Source organism: Drosophila biarmipes, chromosome 2L (genome assembly GCF_025231255.1).
Source record: "Drosophila biarmipes strain raj3 chromosome 2L, RU_DBia_V1.1, whole genome shotgun sequence".
In the NCBI taxonomy this organism is placed as follows: domain Eukaryota; kingdom Metazoa; phylum Arthropoda; class Insecta; order Diptera; family Drosophilidae; genus Drosophila; species Drosophila biarmipes.
Window position 1 is genome coordinate 21,606,259 of NC_066612.1, and position 22,993 is coordinate 21,629,251.

The window sequence follows — 22,993 nt, forward strand, 5'->3', positions numbered from 1 at the left end:
AAACAGGCAGCAAATTTAGCCAAGGAAAAAGTAGCAAAGGAGAGATATATATTTTGGAACATGTGAGGCGGGAATGTTTTTGACCTTGTGGCAAAAAATAAATACGAGCCTTTCAATATTTTCGGTTCTTTGCAAGTTCTGCAAAAAACTGGAATCTCGCAGATAAATAATTTTGGCTTTAATTTATGATTTATCGTTTTCAGCATACCGCAATGAAAGGGAGCTCATGCGTCGACCTCAAATGAAGTAAAATAATTTTGAATAGGATATCTTTTGTTAACTAAATCGTTCTCAGTTGGCATTATGAACAAATAAATCAATCCAATATTTCAGGCTAAACATTTTTGAATGAAAGTGTACCCTATTGTCTCATATAGTGTCAAAATTTCGTCAACTCGCCATTGGTAACACGAGCAGCAAAATGCTCGAGCAGGTGTCCATTATTTGTGTGATTGTTCAGTTCGGAAATCTGACAAACCAAGACGAGGTGTATACCTTTCTCTGCGACTTTGACATAGATTTTAACGTCGCTGTCCAAGTACACAGAAGAACAAATACAAAACAATAATGACATTAGGAACACTGTTGAATACCCAATTCGATTCTCTTCCCCTGCTCGTTGGCTTCTTTTTTATTCATACATTATTATTGTTGATTCCGTTTGGTGGTGTACAAAGTGAATCAACTTCGTTCGGAGGGGAGTGAGTAATTGACAAGGCATTTCTTGGCGCCTCTGCCTCGGTTCGTTCCTCCCATTACGGAAGTTCATTTGGCGAGGTCACTGGAATCCCAGAACAGGCCTAGCCTTCCCATTGCCCAGCTCCTGCTTCGGGGCTCTTTCAATTGCTCTAAGTCGGTCAATGCCAGGCACGCGTCAAGTTAACAATTCGATATACAACATTCCTTGGTCGCGATTTAAGCAAGGCATGAGGTAATCGCGTCCACTGATACGCCCATAAGTTTCAGGTTTCCAGGGGAGCTCGGACTGTGGCAAAGGTAAGGGTGTCTCCTTCTCATCGGCTCTTCCTTGTCGCCGGGTGACGCATTTTTCCTGGGTCTGAGGAGACGACGATCGGGTCGTTGCCTCCGGCAAACCAAACCAATTGCAGTAAATCTGTCAATTGCCTACACACAAGCACACGATCATTGATATCCAGAGAAGGCGACTGGGTGAAACGTGGCCCGATATAAATTATGGCAACCGAAAGTTGCGGAAAAGAAGGAGTCCGCATGGCAACAATTATTTTATCAGTGTAAGCAAAAATAAAAAATATTTTTTGTTTAAAGATATTACTCGTATATATTTGTAACTGCTAGTGATGTTTCTGATTTTTTTTTAAATGATTGCACACATAATAAAATAAATAATTTAGTTTAATTCTTGTTCTTCACGAAATTGTGTTCCCTAATTAATTAAATTAACAATTTATTTACATTCTGATTAAACTACAATTTCTGAACTACAATTGTAACGATAAGACCAATGATCCCTGCATAAAGCAGTCTTTTATAGAGACATTTCATTGCTTCTGCCCGACTAATTGGCAGCTTGGACAAAGGCAAATTAGTTTCCAGTGTGTGTGTCGAGCACTAGTCATGAGCTCAGCTCTTGGACGATGACAGCCCAAGTCGGGCGTAAGAAGTTAATGGAATTTATTTTTGTCATTAAACCCATTCAGATGTTGCAACTCAACGGAAGGGAATAGAATTTATATTCCACATGCTTTGCGGACGCAAGCAGCGATTTATATGTCAGCAATAAAAATTCGCTGGTTTCAAGAGAATAATGATGATAAACCAGTGCATGTACACATTTTAGTTAACAAAAGGAAAGCAAGAATTTATTTCAAGCAAAGTATTTGTCAGTTTATCAAAACGTATTTTCAGTGAAAGCAAGACCCGTTATAGCTCTCATAAAGCTCGAAACTTCTTTCAATTATCCAATTGCTATAAATTTATTACTCAATTTTAATTCGAGAAAATCCTTCGCTCCTTTGTGCAAGGTAAAGCGATACACAATTGCAATTGTTGGTCAAGCCACATTGAGTGCCATTCAGCACTTTCCTTTTCATTATGCAGGGCTCAAACTGGTTTCTATGGTCACTTGTCCCAAAGTAAGTGACGTAAGTGGTCCTCAAGGGGGCGGGAAAATGGGAAAACCATGGCTGAGACGCCCTTGGGGCCACTGCATCAATCAGCTGCTCTAATAAAGAAAACATGGACAAATTGTCTGCCAGAGTGAGACGAGATGGGGAAAAATAAATGTGCGCAGAAGAGTGGGGGTTGGTTGTGGAGAAGTTGTCAAGTGCAGGCCGTTTTGGTCTTCCCGTTGTTGCTAAGCCGACAAGCGTAAGCCCGAGCAAACCACTTCCAAGTGTGCACACGGGGAGGCATTACTCATACGACGCACTCTCACCCCGGACCCTCCATGAAGCCCCCTGCAGCCCACGGCCCTGGTGCCGGCTATTTTTAATACCCAAGCCACATAATTCACTGTAATTTGCCTTTTGCTGCCGCAGTCTGCCCCTTTTGCATTTTCCAGTTGCATTTCGTTGGGGAAGCACACGAACAAAAAGAGGGACGATCGTGCGGAAACAGGGGCAGTGTCTGAAGGGCGGGGTGTGAAGGGTCCAGGGGTTGCGGGCACTTGACTCGCTCCTCGTCGCACGCAAATGCGCAATCTGCCAAGAACATAATACACACATATCTTTTGTATCTGCTGTATACGTATCTGCATCTGCACAAATGTTTCGCCTGCCTTGACTTTGGTCTCTCTTTCATCTCTCGGCATGTGCTCGATGGGTAAACTACTGGAAAAGATCCCCCGTTTTGTGCATTCCTCTAGTTTAATCAGTCCGTTTAGCAGCGCCACATGCAAAGCCCCCGAAAAGTGAGTCATCCAATAACTTTTTCTATGGCAAACAAATTAGTCATCGGCCTGATGGGCACCAATAGAACAAAGCAAAAACTGTCACCACTTTTAGCCCGAAAAAAGTTGGTCAACGAGTTACTCCTATAATACTCAAAAAACAAAAGGTTTTATAAAATCACTTGCTGTTAAAGTTACGATTGGTGATGAAAGCTTTTTATTGTTTCTTAAACCTATAATAGTCGGTATTGCTTCAGTGTGAGCAACAAGGAATATAAATGGCCAATTATTGGTTAGAAATGACCTTTTGTTTAGGTAAAACAGGGTCCTAATGATTCTGAATTTGTATTGCGGTCTAAAAAGCCTTATCTCCCGTTTTTGACAGTGTATGGCAATTGAGTACACCGTAGTACGCTCTGTAACGAACTTAATTAAAGCGACCTTTGTGTCACGTTCGTGTTTTTTAGATGTAGAGCCACCGCCCCCACAAGCACGCCGATCCCCCTTTTCCACGTCGCTCCCATCAGTCCAAAAAAGAATGTACCGCTCGCTTTCTGTGCAAACATTCCATGGCTAATTTCATTGATGAATTTTTATTAAATAAATTATTATAATGAGGTTTACCCTCTATCAGAGGTCTCTTTCTCCCTTTTCACGCTGCCCGCCTTAGCAAGCAATTCCAGCAAATGGACGCGGCCAATTTGCAAACAAACAAAACTGAAAAGAGGAAACAACTGTGAAAGAGCCAACAACAAATTATTGGGGGGCGAAACTCTTCTTGTGGCCGAAAGAGACGGCACCACACAATGGGAAAGAGAAGGCGGCGCGTGTTGGCACTTTAGCACTCGAAGTGAACCTGAAACTAGCCCTAGACGACAGTGCGCAGAAGGGGAGGGCGCCAGGGCTGTCGGGGCTGTCGGGGCACCGGGCAATCTCAAAACTTGTTCAAACAACGCTTATGCGTTCTAAATATAGTCGAATGCAAAGCAGAGCCAAGCCTCGGCTCTGTCCATAAATAAGTTTCGGGACCGTCGTCGTCTCCGGCTTAATTGATTAGGTCCCCCGTTCAAAAGCAGACAGAGCGGCAGCGTTCTGTGCGGAGCCGAGCAAATATTTGATCAGCCCAATACTGCTCGAGATAAGACGACCAAACACCAGGTCGAAAATGTGGAAAACCAAAGTCACAAGTTTTTGTGAATGAATTTGAAGGGGAAAACGGAAAACCCGATAAGATAGCAGCCGAATACATTAACCCATTGAACTGAATTCTCTTGATTTCTCCTAATTAAAGCGGTGGAAACTTGTTGGGAATCGCCGGAATATTTTCTGAACCAAAGTAATGAACATTTTAGGTAACATTTTTAAACTTGTTGAGGAATTTCATATTTTTTGAGTTATCTTGATCAGCTTTCGGAAGTTTACCTATTGCCGATGCTGTAGTTCCCAACCAGTTAAAGCGCTGATAGCGATAAGCACAGCGATTTCACAGGTGAATCACGCACGACAAATCGAGACGTAGACTTCTTGAAATTTAAGCCGACATGACCACAAGTTTGGCAAAACCTCTCGATGCTGTTTAATAACACAATTCCATACACTCATATTTACCAACTAAGCGTTGCTAACTTTCCTCTCCCTATCCTTCCCATCAATTATTTATGTAAAACCATTCGCTGGTGAATATTTTGCCTGTGACTCACCTTTCAGTCTCGGATTCTGCATTTGGTTGCTGTTGTAGCTGTTGGATTTGCTGCTGCGTTGCTGCCGACGTGGCTCCTGTTGCTGCCGCAGCTCCGGTTGCAACTGCAGTGGTTGCTGCCGCGGTCGCCTGTTCATCGGTCAAGGTCAGCGCGTTTGTCGTTGCCTCGGCGGTGGCCACAACATTCGTATTCGTTAGGTTTAGGCTACTATTATTGGCACTAGCACTCGCGATATTTGCTGGCGGAATCTGTTGCTGTTGCTGCTGTGTCAGCTGCTGCTGCTGCTGCTGCTGTTGCTCCTCCTGTTGTTGTTGTTGTTGTTGTTGTTGTTGCTGTGGCACCATCAATTGCTGTGGATCGGCAATTGTTGCGGGAGCACTCTGCAACTGCAGCGTGGGAATTGCTGGCTGGGCGGCCACCGATGTTGCTGCCGCTGCTCCTGGGGCAGCTGCCCCTAAATTGGGCTGCTGCTGCTCGTAGCTGGTCATGTGTGATAGCAGCGGTAAGGTCTGGCCCTGGCCAGTGGTTACGGCTGCATTGGAAGTGTTTGAAGTGTTTTGTGGTGGTGCTGCAGCAACGGCAGAAGGTGCTGTTGCTGCTTGCTGGGGTGCTGATTGCTGCGGGGTCTGGTGCTGCTGTTGTTGGTTAAACGGCTGTGGGGCTATCCCGTCTATCTGCGATGTTGCTTGTTGCTGTTGCTGTTGCTGCTGTTGCTGTTGCTCCAATTGGAAGTTGGGCGACTGCCCGGCAGCAACAGCTGCGAATGTGGGCGCGGCCTGGGGCGTTAGTGGTGTTGGCGACAGCGGCTGCTGTTGCTGTTGCTCCACATAGCTGGTGCTCAGCTGCGACTCCGCAGCCGCTGCTCCTCCGCTGTTGTTGTTGTTGGCCGCCCCACCAGCAACATCTCCGCCGTTCTGGAAATTTGGGTAGCCCCCTGGCGGCACATCCATGGCGTCTTCGCGCTGCTTGAGCTGCTTCAACGTTTGATGCAACTGCAGGGCCGCCGATCTAGCATAGTCCATGTTGACGGAGTCACTGGGTGAGCTGGCATTGGCATTGACGCTGTCGAAGAGCTGCTGCTGTTGCTGCTGCTGCTGGGCCTCCATGTGCAACTGTTGCATGCCGTGCACCACTGTGGCAGGGGCCGTCATCACCCCACTGGGCGTGGCACCTAGCTGAGCCTGTTGTTGGTGCTGCTGCGAGGATTGCTGCTGGGACTGCGGCGGCTGCTGCGACAGCTGCTGCTGCTGCTGCTGCTCGGCATAGTTCCAATTGGCATCGGTCGAGTTGGCCTCCAGGTGATTCTCGTTCAGCTTCTGGGTGGGCGGCAGAATCATACTCTGGGTGGTCTTGTGGGGCAGGGCCTCTGACCCACCGGCCACACCTGCAGCGCCGTCCGCCGTGGCTGCGTGCGCATCGGAAGTAGAAGAGCCAGTCTTTTCGTTGTTATTGCCACCATTTCCCACACTCGAGTGGTCCAGGTAGTCCATGCACATCCAGCGACCGCGTTTGAACGGCTCCGTGGACTCAATTTTGACCACCTTGAACCGTTCGCTGCGATGCTGCGTCTCCTTGATGTCGTCCTTCTTCTTGGTGCCGCCCGGTGTGACGGCACCACTCACCACATTGATAATGTTATCCGACACGTTCACCTGGACGTTCTGGATCGTCTGGCCCAGCGACGGACCAATGGGATCCACCACCACGAGGCCGTATTGCGAGCTAGTCGGTATCACCGGCGCATTCGTGCTGAGGGCATTGTTGGCATAGTACACCTCTTCCTTGGAGAACGTGTCCTCCGACATCGAGGGCGTCTCGTTCTCGAGGTCCGTTATCCGACTGTTGTCATCCGTGTGAGATTCGTCCAGATCGTCGGCCGACTCGTCTCCAGTGTCGCCGGCAGCATTCAGCTTGGGATGGCCCACCGTCACCGAGGTGATCTCGAATGAGGAAGTCGTCTTTGGTTTGCGATTGGTGGCCCCGCCAGCATTGCCCGAGGAGCCTCCACCACCACCACCCCCAGCTGATCCAGAGGCGACGGTCAACGAGGCGTGTCCTTGGCTGAGGCTAGTCTGTTGCTGCTGCTGCTGGTGGTTGTGATGCTGGTGGTGGTGATGGTGATGATGGTGGTGATGTGGCTGGTGGTGATGACTGCCAGCTGCAGGTGCAGTTGCAGTTGCTCCGCCCACCGAACGTGCTCCATTGTTGTTGGGCGAACTGGCCTTGGTGAAGCTGTTGTTGGTGCTGGTGCCGGTGCTGCTGCTGCTGTTGCTACTGCTCACCGGCGGCTGTTGCTGCTGCGGGGTAGAGTTGCTGCCGCCACTGCTGCTGCTGGACTTGGGGGCCAGCGATGTGGAGGTGGACGCGGCCAGGCTGCTGTTGCTACTGGCCCTGGACACCGATGTGGCTGACGCGGCTGCCACGCGGCTCAGCGAGTTCAAGCGCAGACTCTCGCTGGTGGTGCGCTGCAAAGGCGAGTTGCTGCCGGAATTGTTGCTATTCTGATAGATGTTGCTGGGGGGATAGCACACCGAGTAGTGATGATTGCTGGTCAGCGAGTTGACCTTGGTCAGCTTGCGTATGTTGCCGCCAGTGCCGCCCACACTGACCCCTCGGGCAGGCGTCAGCATGGAGTTCCTGCGGTTCGGGTTGTTGCCGGGACCGGCATTGGAGGCCGTCGGCTTGAACTTGGCATTCACCGTGCGATCAAACATGCTGCTGATGCTGCTGCGTTGCTGCTGCGAAGTGTTGCTACTGGTGGCTGCAACTGTTGCGGCTGCGGCTGCTACTGTGGCTGCTGCTGCTGCTACTGAAGGCTGGCGTCGCACCAAGGGCAGTGCTTCCTGAGAATTTTCAGGGGATGAGGCCTGCGAGTTAGCGGGCGACTGGTTAGCTAACGCCGATGTGGCTGAGGCGGCGGAGACTGATGTGGTGGCTAGTGGTTGCTGATGCTGCTGGTGTTGCTGTTGCTGCTGATGTTGCTGTTGGTGACCGGAATCTTCGCTGGCCGCACTTTGATTCTCGGCCATAATCGAATTGGATTTCAGCGTGCGCAAAGTCTTCAGCAAATAATCCAGGATTGCTGACGACTCTTGGATTATTTGGGTCACGAAAAAGTTATGCTCTACCTTCGGTGCGGTAAGTCGGTAAAACTATGGGTTATTAAGAGTCTACTCTGTGCTCAGCCTGATCAATTGAGTTCTGTCAGATGTTTTAGCTGCTGCTGCTGCTCGCCCGCCAATTCGAATCCGATTTCTGCACTGGCCAACCGACGACGCCGATGCATAATAGCGGTTAGCGCTGCGTTGTCAGGTGCCACCGACTGCCAACTGATCCGAGTGATCCGTAACCGCCCGTACTATAAGGTTCCGTTCCGATCCGATCCGAGGACTAGCGACGATCGCGGCGCGGCGCGACGCAATTTGAACCGACCGCCGACGGGTAACGCGAAGCGCTTGATTACTACTTACTTTTCGTCTTCACTTCACTTTATTCTATCTTTCTTCTGCGCGGCGTTGATTTTGTTGTGTTAACAATTGAAATTTATTTATCCCACTGGGACGGGTGGTCTGCGATATGCTGTGTCGTGGGGCGGTGGGCCGTGGGCGGTTATAATTTGCCCTTCCGCGTTTTATTAGCTGCAGCTCCAGCAACAACAATGTGAGGCACGCCGACAACAGCAACAACAACACTGGTCACAGGCGGCAGCGACAGCGCCATCTAGCGCTTGACTTTGTCCAGCGGGCGTTTCAATTTTCGCCACCAACACTGAGAGACACTCTGGCACACTGGCACACTGGCACACGGACACTCGCGAACACGCACACGCGCGCCCCTCACACACACAGGTGCATGTGTCAGCCAGCTGTTAATCGAATCAATTCGATTTGATTCGGTCCTGCAGTTGATTCGTTTTGGAGCGCCTCCTTCTGAGGAGCCTTGCGCCGCTATCACACTCGAAATATTTCTTGGGAACTATCAAAATATTTTGGTGATCTCGGATAACTGGTATTCACATATTCTAGCACTGTTCCACTTTCTCGTAACACGCTCACGCACAGGGTTTAAGTTGTTTTCCTCGGCTTGGCTCGTAGCTTTAACTTCTTCGGTTCGGTTTTACTAGCACGTTGCAGTAAGTTGTAGAAATGAGGTTCCTGCGAAAGAGAAGAGCGAGATACACCATCAGAATCGTATTCATTTGAGCCCGAAATTCGATCAGCAGTAGGTATTATCCCCCTATTTGTTTATCAAATTAAATATACACGAAACGACGGCGTGGAAGGGTAAATAATACACGTATACGTAATACAGAAGAGAGGGGGCCTAGTGGAGAAAATAATTGTCAACAGGTCAGTTGGCCGATTGTGGCACCCCAAAAAGGTTTCCTATTTGTTGATCAAGTGGAAAAAAATGCCAAAGTATCATTGTACCCTAAGAGAGGAAAGGTTCACAATCGAAACGAACTAAAGATAGGCATTAGAAAAAACTGTTCCACTTGCAAACTCATGGAACTATCAGAATGTCTTACAAAGAAGCTTCGCTCTGACCTTACTTGCCCGAAGCCAAACCCGACCCTCTGCTTCTGCTTGCTGGATGATTTTCTATAAGTATCTAGTTAAATTCCATAACTGCGTAGTTCGTGTTCGTTATTATCATCATGACGATGTTGATGATGCTTTGTGTGCTTTTCATTATTTTTTGTTTCGCCTCTTTTTATTATTGATTTCATTGAGTTGTCAGAGTTGAGGTATGCACGTCGTAGTTTTGTTGAATTAGTTAAGTGCTCGTCAGAGGAAGAGGTGGTTGGTTTGGAGGTGGTTTCCTTGCGAGCCAATGAGAAGACGGGCTGTTTACTTCTAATAACTTTTTGCCTCCTTTTCTCCTTTCGACAGCCGCCCTATTTACGTTTGCATTCGCAGCGGAATATTCAAATATTTATCTCCTTTCGCATTGATTTTCGCCCGCCTCACTCATTATTTAATCGATTTCGTTTACGGAAATCAGAAATGAGCGCGCGAAGAGAGAGAGATAAAAGGCAGCCCAAACCACTCGCGAAAAAGTTGCCGAAAAAGTTTTGCAAACATTTGCGGGCACACGCGCCGCTTTCCGCCGCACTTGTGTTGGTTAATAAGCGTGCGCTTTCGACGATCATTCATAAATTGCGTGGACTTGTTAGGAGTGAGCTTGTGTCTGCTGGCACAGTGGTCACTTGATAACAGCTCTGCACCGAGGGATGTTAAGTGAGTGGTGTCTGTTCAAGCATGCTGAGCTCAAAGGCCGATGATTCGTATCCAGACCTATGAGTGATTACTGTAGCTGCGCTTGAACCCTGCGTGTGCCCTGCCAGAAGGCAAAGCCAAGGCCTTGGCGCTGCCGCTCTTTTGTTCTCTTTCCCGCTTAGTTTTGTTTTACTTCTTTGCCTAATCGAGTTATAAACGACGCAAAAATCTGATTGCTTCGTGGCTAAGAGAGGAGTTAGTGGACGAAGAGACAACCAACGAATTCAGCACACCAGAAGAACAACCGCTCAACGGAAAATCAGTTATAGGTCAACATTGGTCGTAGCACTCTGTCAAGGCGGGTTTTGAGGCTCCGTGGCTGGCGGGGTCTTCGAGAGTCTATTGGCCTTGTTCTCGAGCCACGCAGGTGTCGATCTTTGTCTGGCCAATGCGGCGGAGGTCTTACGGGGGAGGGAAGGAGTGGGTCTGAACAGCTGAAAAACTGTTTGAAAATGCAAAGTAATAGTGAATAATGATAGTAATCCAAAGCATTTCGCCCAACTCCTTTTTTATAACTTTAAAAGCGCACGAATGTATCTTCACATCTTCTGCTTAGGCAGAGATGGCTAACCAAAAGAAAGTTTTGGTCTTCTAAACGATCAGTCTTGCTAATTGCATTATTATCCACTGGCTGAAAGACAAATCCCGGCCCCTGCCCACACGGAGCCAAGAGTGCCCCACCTAGGCAGGACCAGGCGAAGGGAACTTCCATTCCTGTAACTCAACTTCTGGACAATAAACTTGGTCCCCTTAACCCCTGCCAGTCGATAATCAAAGTATCGCTGTAGGCACCAGATTCGCACACAAACAAATCTCCTCTGGCCTCCCCTCCCCCGCTCTGCCCTCACCAGTAGCAGGGACAACAACAACGAGATGGGGAAAATAAAAATGGGAACTGAAAGTGCAGACAAGAAACAAGCAACAGAAGAAGAACTAATTGCAACGACAAAGCATAAAATCGATGGCAAGCCAGCAACAACAAAAACAACACATGTAATGAAGCAACTACACAGATAGTACAGAAAGAGAGGGAGAGAGCAGGAGAGAGCGGGCGAATGCGCGTTGAGAAAATTGCAATCGCTGAGAAAGAGCTCCAGAGAGCGAGAGAGCCAGCCCCCTCCTGCTTCCCCCAAGGTGGGCGCCTACAAGTGGGCGGGGCGGGCGGTTGCCGCATACCAAACAAACCGCAAGGGAGAGCGGGCTCCTCTCTCTCTCTCTCTCGGACAGCTGCCGGTAATCAATATTGATGATGATAGCAGCGCAGCAGCCGAAGAAGATGAAAAGCCACCAGGAAAGGGGCTCCGATTGCTCGCAGTGCATCTGTCTAAAATCGACCATACCGTTACTCTAGCACCCAAGAGACAAGAAATACACTCACCTAATAATTTTGCCAACTAAGACCCTAATCAAATCCTCAAGCCCAAACCATTTTGACACTCTTATAACCGCTTCACTGCAAGAAATAAAGGATATTCAGCAAATTAGCAATCCCTTGCGAAACTAAACCTGCTCTTATATTAGAAAAGTTGTTACATATGCTTCTTACTGTTGTAATACATAACAAAACGAACAATAATAAGCAACAATAAAGCACCTAATATAAAAAATACACATTTTAAAAAATGTACGACTTCCAACCAGGGACTTCCTTTGCTTTCTACCCCGCCCACAGGGCGTCCCACCTCTTTTCCCTTCCTTTCCGCAAGGAAATGATTCACAATGCAAAAATGGCAAGGGAAAAGGCAAGAAAACGAAGGCGTTGTAGGAGGAAGTAAAAGAACCGAGAAGAGAAATAGGAGCGGAGCGAGAGAGAGGACGAGAGCAGGCAATGAAAATGTTTATCAAACGAGAATAGAGCAGCGAAAGGGAAGATGACGAGATGGAGAGGAGGAAGGAGACGGAGGAGAGGCCGCTGCAAGAGCAACAACAAGTCACAGATTACAATGACAATTTGAAATCGAATAAAATTTATCAATTGAATTGAGGCGCAGAATGTGTGGGACGCAAACAAAACAATGCAACAGACATCCGAAGAAGATTTGTGAAGATATGTCTTGCAAGTAACGAATGCACATGTACCTTAGATCTTTATTAATAAAAGATAGCTTTTATTAATGGCATTGATCAGAAATCAAAAGTTTATCATTCTGTATATTTTTAATGAGACAAGGCAATCCTTTTTTAAAATCAAATAATCAGGAATCAAAAAAATTCCTTTTATGATTATGTCTTGAAAGTAACGAATGTATCTGCATATGTACCTTAGATACTTCTATATATTTGTAGTAAGACAAGGAAATAAATATTTTCAGTTTTTATTATTAGTGGCACTTATCAGGAATCAAAAAATAAACTTTTTATATTTTTACCATTTGAGGTTTAGTTATAATTAAATAATTTACTCTAATGTGGAAAAGTTGGCTAGTTACTGGTTTTTAATAATTTAACATTTTTCTGACATTATTTGACCATCTGATTCTTCTAAAATCAAATACCGATTGCAACATTGTACGAGATTAATGGAATTGGAGGAGGCAGTATTGAAACCTTGATTGGTGGACGTGACTGGCTGCACACGCATGTTTTTACGTCCCTATCCCTACATCATGAAAACGCGTTGGTTTCCTCAAAATAAAATCGATTGTATAAGAACTTTCCTCTTAAAAGAACCAATAAGCCCATAGCTTGCAAAAGATATTCAAACGCTTGAAGCTGTGCCAACTTTCGAGCCAAAAAGTGGCTGGAACTAAAATGTATCCGATTTCTAAACTCAAATCGTTGTATATTCCAGGGACAAATACAAAAAGGTGCAGGGTAAGCAAAAAACGATGCCACGCGGCCGGTCAGAAATGTTTATTTTGCTTTGAAATCGGAGATGCTGCGGAGGGGATGATCATTATGATCTTCAAGATCCCAAAGATCAGTTCAAGGGCATGCAAAGCTAATCAGATTTATCCGTGTGAGTTGGTTCGAAAAGGTTCCAATACGAACTGTTTTGGTTTGTCAATCAAAAGGGTTTGAGTTGTTTGATGAAACAAACGCGGATCATTGGGCAGAATCACTTTACTAGCCTTACATGTATAGATTTATAGGAAATTGGATTTTAAAAATTAACATTTTATAAGCTCAAAATCAACAAAAAATGTCAGTTATTTTTGGAAAGGGCTCCCAAAAAATATTTATTTGAAGACGGACCTGCTGGTTGAAACTCGCCTGGCAAATGTAACAAGATTCCGAACTAGCGTTAGCCTATGCTTTTCACTAATTCTGAAAACTTGTGTGAAATCCAATTTCTATAGAAAATCACATAAAAGTGCCCCGTATCGAATGGCAAATAAGCGGAAAATTGCAAAATGGCACAAAACAAAACTAACACTTGACTAAACAATCAAGGCGAAACAGAACAGAAAATAAACAACAACGCCGCGCCAGCTGACATTATAAACAAAGCAAATGGCAAAAAGCAAGAAAAGTGGAGTTAATCAAATGCTTGGCCAGCTGTTTTGGAGAAACCAGAGTGGAAGAGGACCAAGAAAATCCAAGGTACAAAGTGCCCACTGCAACAACAACAAGGCGAAAGAGAGAGGCGAGAAGAGGAGCAAGGATGGGCACACACACTCGCGCACAGCCAATCACAATCACGCGACACTTTCGCACTTTTATCCCACTGAGTTCTCTGATTTTTCAATCACTAAGACTCTGTTTCAGTTCGACTTTTGTTGGTTATTTTCTGATCGATTTGCTGCACTGTGCGGCGGCGGCTACTTTTCCCGTTCGCCTATTCCTTCTCAGACCTCCTCTTTGCTGAACACTTACGCGCAGAACGAGTTGAAAGCACTACCTTCTTGGTGTGAAGTAACAAACTAAGAACAAGCGAACGGCCACGATTTAAATTTGGATGGGATTTTAGTTTTTCGTTGCGTTTTGCTAATCGGACAAAAGGAAGGTAAATGACAGTTTTGACAGTTGGCCTGGCATAAGCAAAAAGCGGAGAGCGAGAGAGCCGGAGAGCAGAGCCAGAGAGGAGAGCAGAGAGCGAGAGCGGGAGCAAGAGCAGGAGAGAGGTATTAAATAAACGAAAAAGCGTGCATGAAAGATTGGCGAAAAAAGTTTTTGTGCAAAAAAAGAAGCGGAACGCCGACCTGCGGAAAGCAAACAATCGAATTCAACAATTTTTTGCCACTTTTAACGCCAGGGCCTTTTTTCTTTTTAGTTTTCCTGGCAGAGGCGGCTCACACCCACACACACGAACTCCCTCTGCTCTCTTTCCGAGTCTCCCACTCTCTTTAAGTTGACAGAGAGTCGGCAGACCACAATTTGTTCTTCTTCGCCCGTCTCTCCGCTTGTCACTTTACTTTTCGCAGCTTGTTGGCTTTTTGCAAATAAATTAATTTTTCAGCGCACATATAAATTTTCCATCAGTGCCTTTTGTGCTCCGTTTTCTTATTCAATTTACACGCACACACAGCCACAGCAGCAGCACACACACACATACGTTTCTGCATGCCAGCTCGCTCACACACACAGCGAACGCACACGTCACACTCACACACCCGCACGCACGCACATACACAGTTTTTTCTTCGATTTTGCGCTAGCCTCTCAGCCTTTTCCGCTTTTTCCCCACCACTTCAAGGGCGCCGCGAGTTTTGCGATTTTGCGGTTAGCGCGCGATGTGTTAGACTTGCACCTACCGCGATTTGCGCTTTTCGGGGAAAACTGCTTAAAAATATTATAAAAAATGACCTTACGTTAAACGCAGTGTTACCAGCAGTATGACCGCGGAATTATCGATCAATTATACCTTGCGTAAAAAACGGCCTCACTAGGTTTCGGGTGGGTTTCTCCGCTCGTCAGCGGGGACACCCACCTACCATTTTAGCAAGCAAACGGTCTTATTAAATGCCGTGTGTCGCCGCTGTCTCAGCGAAGCGACCGTTCGTGAGATAGCGAGTACTCAGACCTGCTGATACTTTTCAGGGCTACCTCGAATGGCTGTTCAATCGAAATTTCAGCGAATCGCTGTTGCAACTTCAATCGGATTCCTGTTCACATAGAGAGTCGCTGAAGCGGACAGCTGGTCGGCATACGCAAACCGTTTTCGAAGCCTGTGGAAATGCAAATTCAGTTGCTCAGAGTAAAATGAAAAATGTAGCAAAGCTTTGAAAGCTTACATGTGAAATGTTTGCAGCTTCAAATGATTATCATTTTTTATTGAAAAATTGATCACGGAAACAGGGCTTCACCGGTGAAAGCAGTCACGCGTGACGCGCTATTAGCACTCAATATAGACATTGGCATTTCCGATTGTTCGTTCCAGACAGCTATATGAACATTCTTAAAAGTCAGTCGGGTTTTCACGTGACACGTCAAACGATAAATAATTTGTTTATTTAGAATATGTTTAAAACTATGTCACCTTTGAAAGTTTTTTTTTTTAGTACAACATATAATATTTATTCCGTTGATCAACCAATTTAATGGTTACAAAACGTTGAGTTTAACTGTATATAAACAATTAACATGCATACATAGCAGATTGGTGATTAACAATTTTAATAACAATTGGTCCAAAAAATAATTTCATAACTTAAGGTCTCGAGTGACATGACGTCCTCTGGTCCTTGGGTTGGCTAAGGCAGCAGCTAGGTGATTAGCGTGCGCTGTGAGGCGTTCGTTGTACCGACTGGAGTGTCGGTTTATTTGCTCCCGGACAGAGGGAACGAGGAGGTCAGTGGCTAGGGCTTCATTCCTTACGTACCACGGCGCATCTGCAATCCTGCAATGCAGTAGGTCATCGAGGGCACCACAATCGACTTAAACAGCAACACTTTGTTGCCAAGGCCCAGCTTGCTCGTTGGCTTAAGCAACCAGTTAAGCTTCCTGAGCTTAGCTCGACATGGAGCAGCTATTTTGGTTGTGAGCTGCTTCCAGGTGAGCCTCTTGTCCAAGTTTAGGCCCACGTATTGTGCCTGTTGTGATTGTGTGATGGTGACGCCGTGAAGTTTAACTGTAGGAAGGATTTGTGGTCTCAATGAGAAATTGCAGTGTTGCGATTTTCTTCCGTTTATGGAGACATTCCACCTATTGGTCCATTTGCCGTACGTGTCAAGAAACTCCTCAGTGATTCTTGACGCTTCGGTTTGACACGAGTAGTTTGCAAGGAAGGCAGTGTCATCAGCGTAAGTAGCTAGAAGCGTGCCCGGCTTATTGGACATGATAGATCAGATGTAAATAGGGTATACAGGACGGGACCCAGAACACTCCCCTGAGGAACGCCAGCTCGAACAATTCTAATGCCTCTCACCTCGACCATAAACCTTCGACCAAGCAGGTATGATTTGAGCAAGAGTAATTGGCCAGTCGGGAGAAGGGACTTCAACTTGTAAAGTAGAAAATATTTCCTGGTCGTGGCACCTGTGTCACAGGTAAATTCTAGGGTTATTTTCAATATCATATAAAAACATCGATAATATCGATATTTCCGATATTTTTTGTGTTAAATAAAAAAATTTCCCGCCCCCAAAAAGAAGACAATAAGTTTCTTTTTAAAAATAACAGTATTATTAAATAGTTCTTAAGACCAGTTTGCCGTTTTTAGGGATTTTAGGAATACTCTTTGGGTAATGTGTGCGTCCGTCATCCTGCTCCTTGAGTCACACACCACACATTTAATGGCGGACGCCATCCGCTCTGAGGGCACCGAACTTTCCGGGGTGATTAAATACTTCATGGCCAGCATGTACAGGCCCGGCATAGTCGCTTTGTGCGATTTCCATATTTCCAGGGGATTGCTTTCCCACGCAGCTTTGGGCAAGCTAAAATAAAGTTTTAGCTCCTTGTTCTCCGATTCGTCACTGTCATTTTCCTTGAAGTTATTTATTTGTTCGTCATCAGAAATCTGTAAGAATTTAAGTAGCTAGCAAGTGTTTTTCTTATTTTAGCAAAATTTTAAATGTTATAATATTACAATTTTTAGTTTTACGAGTAAATTACAATATAAAAATTTGTAATTTTATGACCTACCTTTTTTTCTTGGGTAAATACATCGGTTTCAATGGTTATGTCGAGAATGGCCTCCCTTACGGAAAGCAGTGTCAAATACTTTTTTTTGAACCTAGGGTTTTAGACCCTGACGATTTCACTAAAATTTTATTTAGCTGAAACGACTGGAACCTCTTTTCTGAATTCCTTAAAAGAGCCTCCTTGGCTCGCTTTCCCTCGTCTGTTTCCATATTTAATTGTTTCATGTTGTTTTCCAGTAGCGAAATAAGTGGAATCACCATGCTTACGGTGACGTACTGTTCATCGCTTATCTGCTCAGTGGCTACATAAGTCGCTGCACACACTGAGCCCTAAGGCATTGAGCATTTCGGGTAGTCCCTTAACTCGTTCTGATCTTTGAATTAATATCACTGCTACTTTGGTGGCTAAGCCTAAGAAGGACTCTATCATGTCTACATATGAATTCCAGCGGGTGTCTACGTTTTGAACCAATGTTCTTATTTTTCCTTCCGGAGTACTCTCATCGGCTTGAGCCTTTCGCAGTTGGTCCATCATGGACGTACTGTGCTTAAAATGCATGACAATTCTTTTTATTTTATCCAAAATGTTGGTAAATAAGTAAATCTCTTTAATAGTATCGTCTACTACCAAGTTTATGAAGTGCGCGAAGCACGGCACATTTTTGCAGGGCCCCAGAAAAAGTTTGGCAGCGCATTTCATATTTGCTGCATTGTCGGTAGTGAGGGTGGTCCATAGAGGTGGATGTCCGCGAACATCGATGTTTTCGATGTTTTTGGCGCAAAACATCGATGTTTCATCGATGTTTAAAAGAAAAAACATTTTTTTGATCACTTAAATTTTATTTAGATGTTAGTTTTTGTTTAAAAACAAAAGTTTGTCAACAACGAAAGATGAAAGTCTAGTTCGACGGTCGGATATAAGTAGTCAAGCTCTACTAAACTCTCGTTCTGATTCATCTGAAATAAGATAAATTTTTTTTATATTTGAAGAAAAAAAGGTCTTAATTAATACATTCTTACTTCCCAATATGCAAGTGGATCGCACTTTTCGGGCTGGTTTTCCTTTTCCATATGTTGACGCAACAGGACAATTGCATCGGCCCGGAATGATTGTACTTTTGCATCCAATTTTGGTTTCATAAAGGAAAATCGTGTAGGTTCTTCTGTTGGTGGTGCTGGCTGCTCTCGAGGGAAAAAAATTGTTCATATAGAACGTCTATATCATATAGCTATCATAGGAACGATATGTTATAAATAAGAATTTAGTATGCAAAACTTTTTTATTTTTCCAGATATGTTGGCTAAACTGACAGATTATGACTTCGGTGTGGTTTTATACATACTTACTAAATTTTATACAAATCTGACAACTATTGCATATAGCAGCCATAGGAACTTCCGGTTAGAACTAATCATTTAATATTGATAACCTTTTCTTTTATGTTGAATTTGTACACTACTCAAACTCTGCTCATCATTCATAAAAAAAATAATAAACTAAACAATAAAAAATTATTATAAACAAATTTATTTCACAGCTATGGACCAGTCGACATAAAACAAAAATTTATAATGTCTTCTCTAGTAAGTCAAACACAGATTCAAGTAACATAGACTTATCCTTCTTTCCAAGTTTTCTTTGCCCAGTTATAAATGGATCCAACCGTAAAATAAGAGTATTCATTATGTCTGTGTTTGTTACAACACGTGACATCTTTCGGCTGTGATAGAGTCTACATTTTTTTAGTTCTTTATTATTTGACTCTGCAGCTTCCTCCGAAAGCTCTCCGATTGATACGAGCGCATGCTCTATCGCAGAAGATCCGTGGATTAACACCTTATGGACTGTAGCTGGCAAATAATACCATGGATACTCTTTTATCAATTCCTTAGCAGTATCTATAGCGTATTCATTAAATTTGTACAAATTTATTTTGTACCCCGACGCAATTGCTTGGAGTATAGTAGCACAACGATAGATGAGGTTTTCATTAAGCCCTGTAATTTCAGATGCCAATTTGGGATTTGAAAAAAACTTTCTAGCTACATTTCCATCGTTGGACGATCCTCTACCTCCGTCTCTGGGCTTGTCGACTATTATTCCCATTTCGTCCCGAAACGCCGCTTGCGTTGTTGAGCTTTTGCTCAACAACTTTTAATTTTTGCTCAGCACCTCTAGCTTGCCACGTTTTGATGACAGACTTGTAGGAAAGATGTAGGAAGTATTCGAAGAAACGTATTTTTGCATGAAGTGAGGATAATCCGAATTCGAAATATTCTCTCTTTACGTTTTGCTTTAAACATTTATCCAAGTTGTTCATATCTTTTGGATTAGCCCCACATAAGAAACATTTTGAAGAGGATAACTCACTTAAAGCGTTGCATATTTTCCCGTCTACCATAGTCAATTGTAAAGAATGCTCAACAATAATCTTTTTATCGTATTTTAAAAATTCTGTCGGCTTCAGTAGACGAATTTTTTCTTTAAATTACTTTTCCTCTTCGATCGACAGTTCAGTTGTCTCTTTCTTAAACTGAAAACGAACTGGCCGGCAGTAACGTGTCGATGAAGGCCGCGGATTTTTCCAAATTATTGAATGGCTAATTTTCGAAATTAGTTGGAGGGGTACGTATGATGTAACAAATAAGCTCTTGTCCTCTAAATCGTTATTGGAAAATTTTTGTTTGTACTCACTATGACCTGTACTTCCATCAAATCCCCACTTTCCGATTAATGTTAGGTTTTCAATATGAGCAAATATTGGCTTTTGGACATGGCGGTCTCCATTATTAGGGAAATTATTTCATTAGGATCTGCTTGAATGGCCGGCTGTTGCTGATTTTTATTGAGCAAAGCTGAAACAGCAGATTCATCTATTTCAGTCAGCTGAGCAATGCGCCGTCGCTTTGTTCTTTCTGAAGACTCCGCAAAATCTGATTTTGGACGACCAAAATGAGCACTTTCCCTTATTTTCTGGCTTGTATTTGTGGTGGATTTAAGGATTATTGACGCCTTTACATTCAACCACTCAGATTGATATTTTACTATTGAAGCAGTTTTCCGATCATACCGAGTCCAAAAAGCGGCAATTTTTTTTGCATATGTAGCCAATGGTTTTCTCTAGTTCGCTTAATTCATATTTGTAGCCATTATTCTCAATGCATTTAACAGCTTCGATCACTTTTTGTAATTTCATTGCGTTATTACCATCTTCGGTGCACCATAAATTTAAAACATACAATCGTGAAAATACACAATAATACTAATCGCCTTTGAAAATAAAAACAAAAATTTTAAATAAAAGCGACAAAATTATTAGAACCGATTGATAAAAAGTAATATAAAGTGTAAACAATCACAAAAGACCAACACAAAGACGCATCAGATACACAAAAGACGAAAAAAGGGCTCCGCTGGCAAAATTTGACCTTGAAAAAAATAAGAAGTCGTGTTAGTATATTAACGATCACAAACACATCCGCAACTTTCCGCACCTAACTTTAGCAATTCAAGATTCTAAAAACTCTGACAAAGATAAAAAACTATAATTCAATGGGGGAATCGTGGGGGAACATAATTAAAACTTTAGGTAAGCAAATTTAAGACACACAAAAAAGGTACAAAGAAATATGTTTCACAAATTTATTTCACAAAATACACAAATCTAGTTTGTTTTTATTAATATAATAATTTAAAATAAATACCTTGAGCTTCAAAATCCATTTTTAATTATTTTAATTTACGCACTTGAACAGTTGCCACACCGATTTGAAGTGAGCGTTTGCATCGAAATATTTTTCAAGAGCTCCGATGCGCTGCAGAAATGAACACGTGTTCTTGCTTTTAATGGTTTTTCTAGAATATACCATTAGGTTTCCAGCGAAAACTGGTTTGCAAACTTGAAGATTGGTCATTTTAGAATCAAACTGTGTAAATTAAGTTTAAATATTTTTAAATCATATTTTTTGACTTTTGGCCTATGGGCGGAACCACAGTGCAAGGGTGGAGTTTAGCTCTTCCTGCAATGCTTTGGCCGCTTCTTCGGAGTTGGTTTGGCTAAGAAAACCGTGTTTTTTTAAAACGAGGGTTAAGAATGGTAGCTATACGTGGAATTGTTCGACCCGCTTCGTTTTTGGGGCTGGCGCTTGCTCCTCCACATTCTCATCTGATTTTAATGTTCCTTAAAAGTAAAATTTTAATACAAAAACCATGTAAACGCACAAGTGCACACACACACATGCCATGCGCTCAAATGCAAAGATTTGTCAGCTTTTATGTTAATAATACATACGTTTCAGATATCTCTCCATGCCTCCACTCCACTACCTCAGCCAACACCAACAACAGAACACTAGTTTGCAACATAACATAAGTAATGCGCGTTAGAGATGGAAAAACATCGATGTTGCCTGGTAAAACATCGATGTTACCGATGTTTCGAAAACATCGCTGACATCGATGTTTCTCCACCTCTAGTGGTCCACTTGGCTCGATCTATTTGAAACTCTGAACAAGATTCTTTCAACAATAAGGCTATATATATATTCACTGGTATGAGACTAAATTGAATGTGGAAAATATGTTTTACATAATTATTGCTAAAAAAATAAGACACAAGACACGTATCGACAGAGCAGAAGACAAACACGAAAAACAATGGACCGCAAAACACATATAAAATACAAATATTTATATTCAAACTAACCTGCTCCATCCTTGTAGATTTCGGACATATTGAGTTCAGTGACTCTTGATAAAGGAAGTGAGCTGTGATTGTGAGGAAGGAGCGACTTGAGTATGGAATGGTAACAGCGACGCAGGTGAACGCCCACTTCACTCAACATCTTATTGAGTCTTCCCACGCAGTATCTATTTTTCTCCTCAATCATTGTTGTTATCTGGAAAAAGTAAATATTTTTATAAAAGTCTATCATAATACATTAAACGTTTTTATTAAAGACTCTTTAATACTTGCCTAATACTCTTTAATACTTGCCAAAGTATTTTAAAGTGAGGCACACATGTTTTCAAAAGTCCTTTTAGGGCTTCTTTTTCGAAGCAGCGCACTGGCATCTTGTCTTTGCCATAAAGACAATTGCCTCGTTTATTTCCTTTGGGTTAAATCGTTCTTCTAAAATGAAAATAAAAGTAAGTTAAGGTAACAAACCTCTACCTTGGGACCTTAACATTAATAAAAAATGGCGGAAAGCGTGATTTATAAATATTAATTGTTAAAATAGCAAAAAAGCAGCTGCTATTTATTTTCAATTAAATAATTAGAAATCACGCTTTCCGCCATTTTCTTATTAATGTTTAGGTCCCTAGGTAGCTTTAAAAAAAAAATTTCCTAGAACTTTTAAGCAAATGCCCCTAAAGCGCAACTTTACCTACAATAAAACCAAGAGTTTTAAACATACCTTTAAAATGCTCAACTTTCCTTAAAGACTCCGTTATCGTCATAACTTTCTCAAAGTTCATTGAGAGCTAAGAAAAAAAACTAATTAATATATGTTGTGAACGTGTACGTGCGCGTTTGGCGCCAATTTTCCGTGGGATGTGCATATGTTACATATGCACACATACCTTCAACGAAATCTGGCCATACGCATACATACATACATATAACAAACAACCTTGAAGGTATTACCTTCTTTTGTCCGCATTTTGCGAAAACATCAGCAAGCTTGTTTTTAAGATGCGAAGCCAGGTTGGTGGTATTGCCGCTGGTTTTTATTATTGTTGCAAAGTTTGCACTTTGCTGTCCCGTTTTTCTCAATAAAATAGTTGGATTTCACACTCATTTTCTCGTTTGTTTGCGATTTGATTTTTCCACGTGCAGCCAGCCAATCGAAGACAAAAATATCAAAAAATATTAACATTTTTTAATCGATATTCCGATATTTGGGCAAAAAAATATCAGGATATAAATATATCATTTTTAGGAAAAATATCGATATATTGATATTTTGATATATTATCAACAACCTTACTAAATAGGGTCGAATTTTTTAAAAGAGTTTTTTATCACTGAGTTACTTCTTTTCTGGTGGAAATTTTATGCCAAAAAATAAACTCTTCCGTTTTTTTTTAATATAAAAATGAAACTTTTAAAAAGGGTA

The 22,993-nt window shown here is 43.1% G+C and overlaps 2 protein-coding genes across 9 annotated transcripts in view; both read right to left on the reverse strand.

Annotated features, from left to right (window-relative positions):
* Positions 1-14,657, reverse strand: part of LOC108033596 (protein bunched, class 1/class 3/D/E isoforms) — a 94,188-nt gene extending 79,531 nt beyond the window's left edge. For 2 of the 6 annotated variants that reach the window (XM_050884862.1, XM_044093922.2), the window contains exons 1-2: positions 14,543-14,620; positions 4,570-8,723 (exon numbers count right to left, since the gene is read on the reverse strand). In XM_050884862.1, coding sequence (XP_050740819.1) covers positions 4,570-7,598 — 3,029 coding nt within the window. In that variant the 5' untranslated portion in view covers positions 7,599-8,723; positions 14,543-14,620. Of the gene's footprint in view, positions 1-4,569; positions 8,724-13,664; positions 13,785-14,419; positions 14,439-14,475; positions 14,495-14,542 lie in introns of those variants that run through there. The other 4 variants (XM_044093923.2, XM_044093926.2, XM_050884861.1 and 1 more) reach the window with 4 other exon arrangements.
* Positions 14,658-16,375: 1,718 nt separating this feature from the next.
* LOC122818858 (uncharacterized) lies at positions 16,376-22,686 on the reverse strand. Of its 3 annotated transcripts, none has more exons than XR_007763350.1 (3): positions 22,522-22,686; positions 22,292-22,358; positions 16,386-16,749 (listed from the first exon to the last, which is right to left on the reverse strand). XR_007763350.1 is itself a non-coding variant. In XM_050884866.1 (3 exons), the coding sequence occupies exons 1-3, from the start codon at positions 21,605-21,607 to the stop codon at positions 17,799-17,801; spliced, it is 219 nt and encodes a 72-aa protein (XP_050740823.1). In that variant the 5' UTR covers positions 21,608-21,697; the 3' UTR covers positions 17,764-17,798. The 3 variants fall into 3 exon arrangements, 2 of the variants coding, with proteins under 2 accessions (XP_050740822.1, XP_050740823.1); XM_050884866.1 differs by lacking the exons at positions 16,386-16,749; positions 22,292-22,358; positions 22,522-22,686 and adding exons at positions 17,764-17,830; positions 17,894-18,052; positions 21,580-21,697; XM_050884865.1 differs by lacking the exons at positions 22,292-22,358; positions 22,522-22,686 and adding an exon at positions 21,580-21,697 and having other exon boundaries at positions 16,376-16,749.
* Between the last annotated feature and the right edge of the window lie 307 nt (positions 22,687-22,993).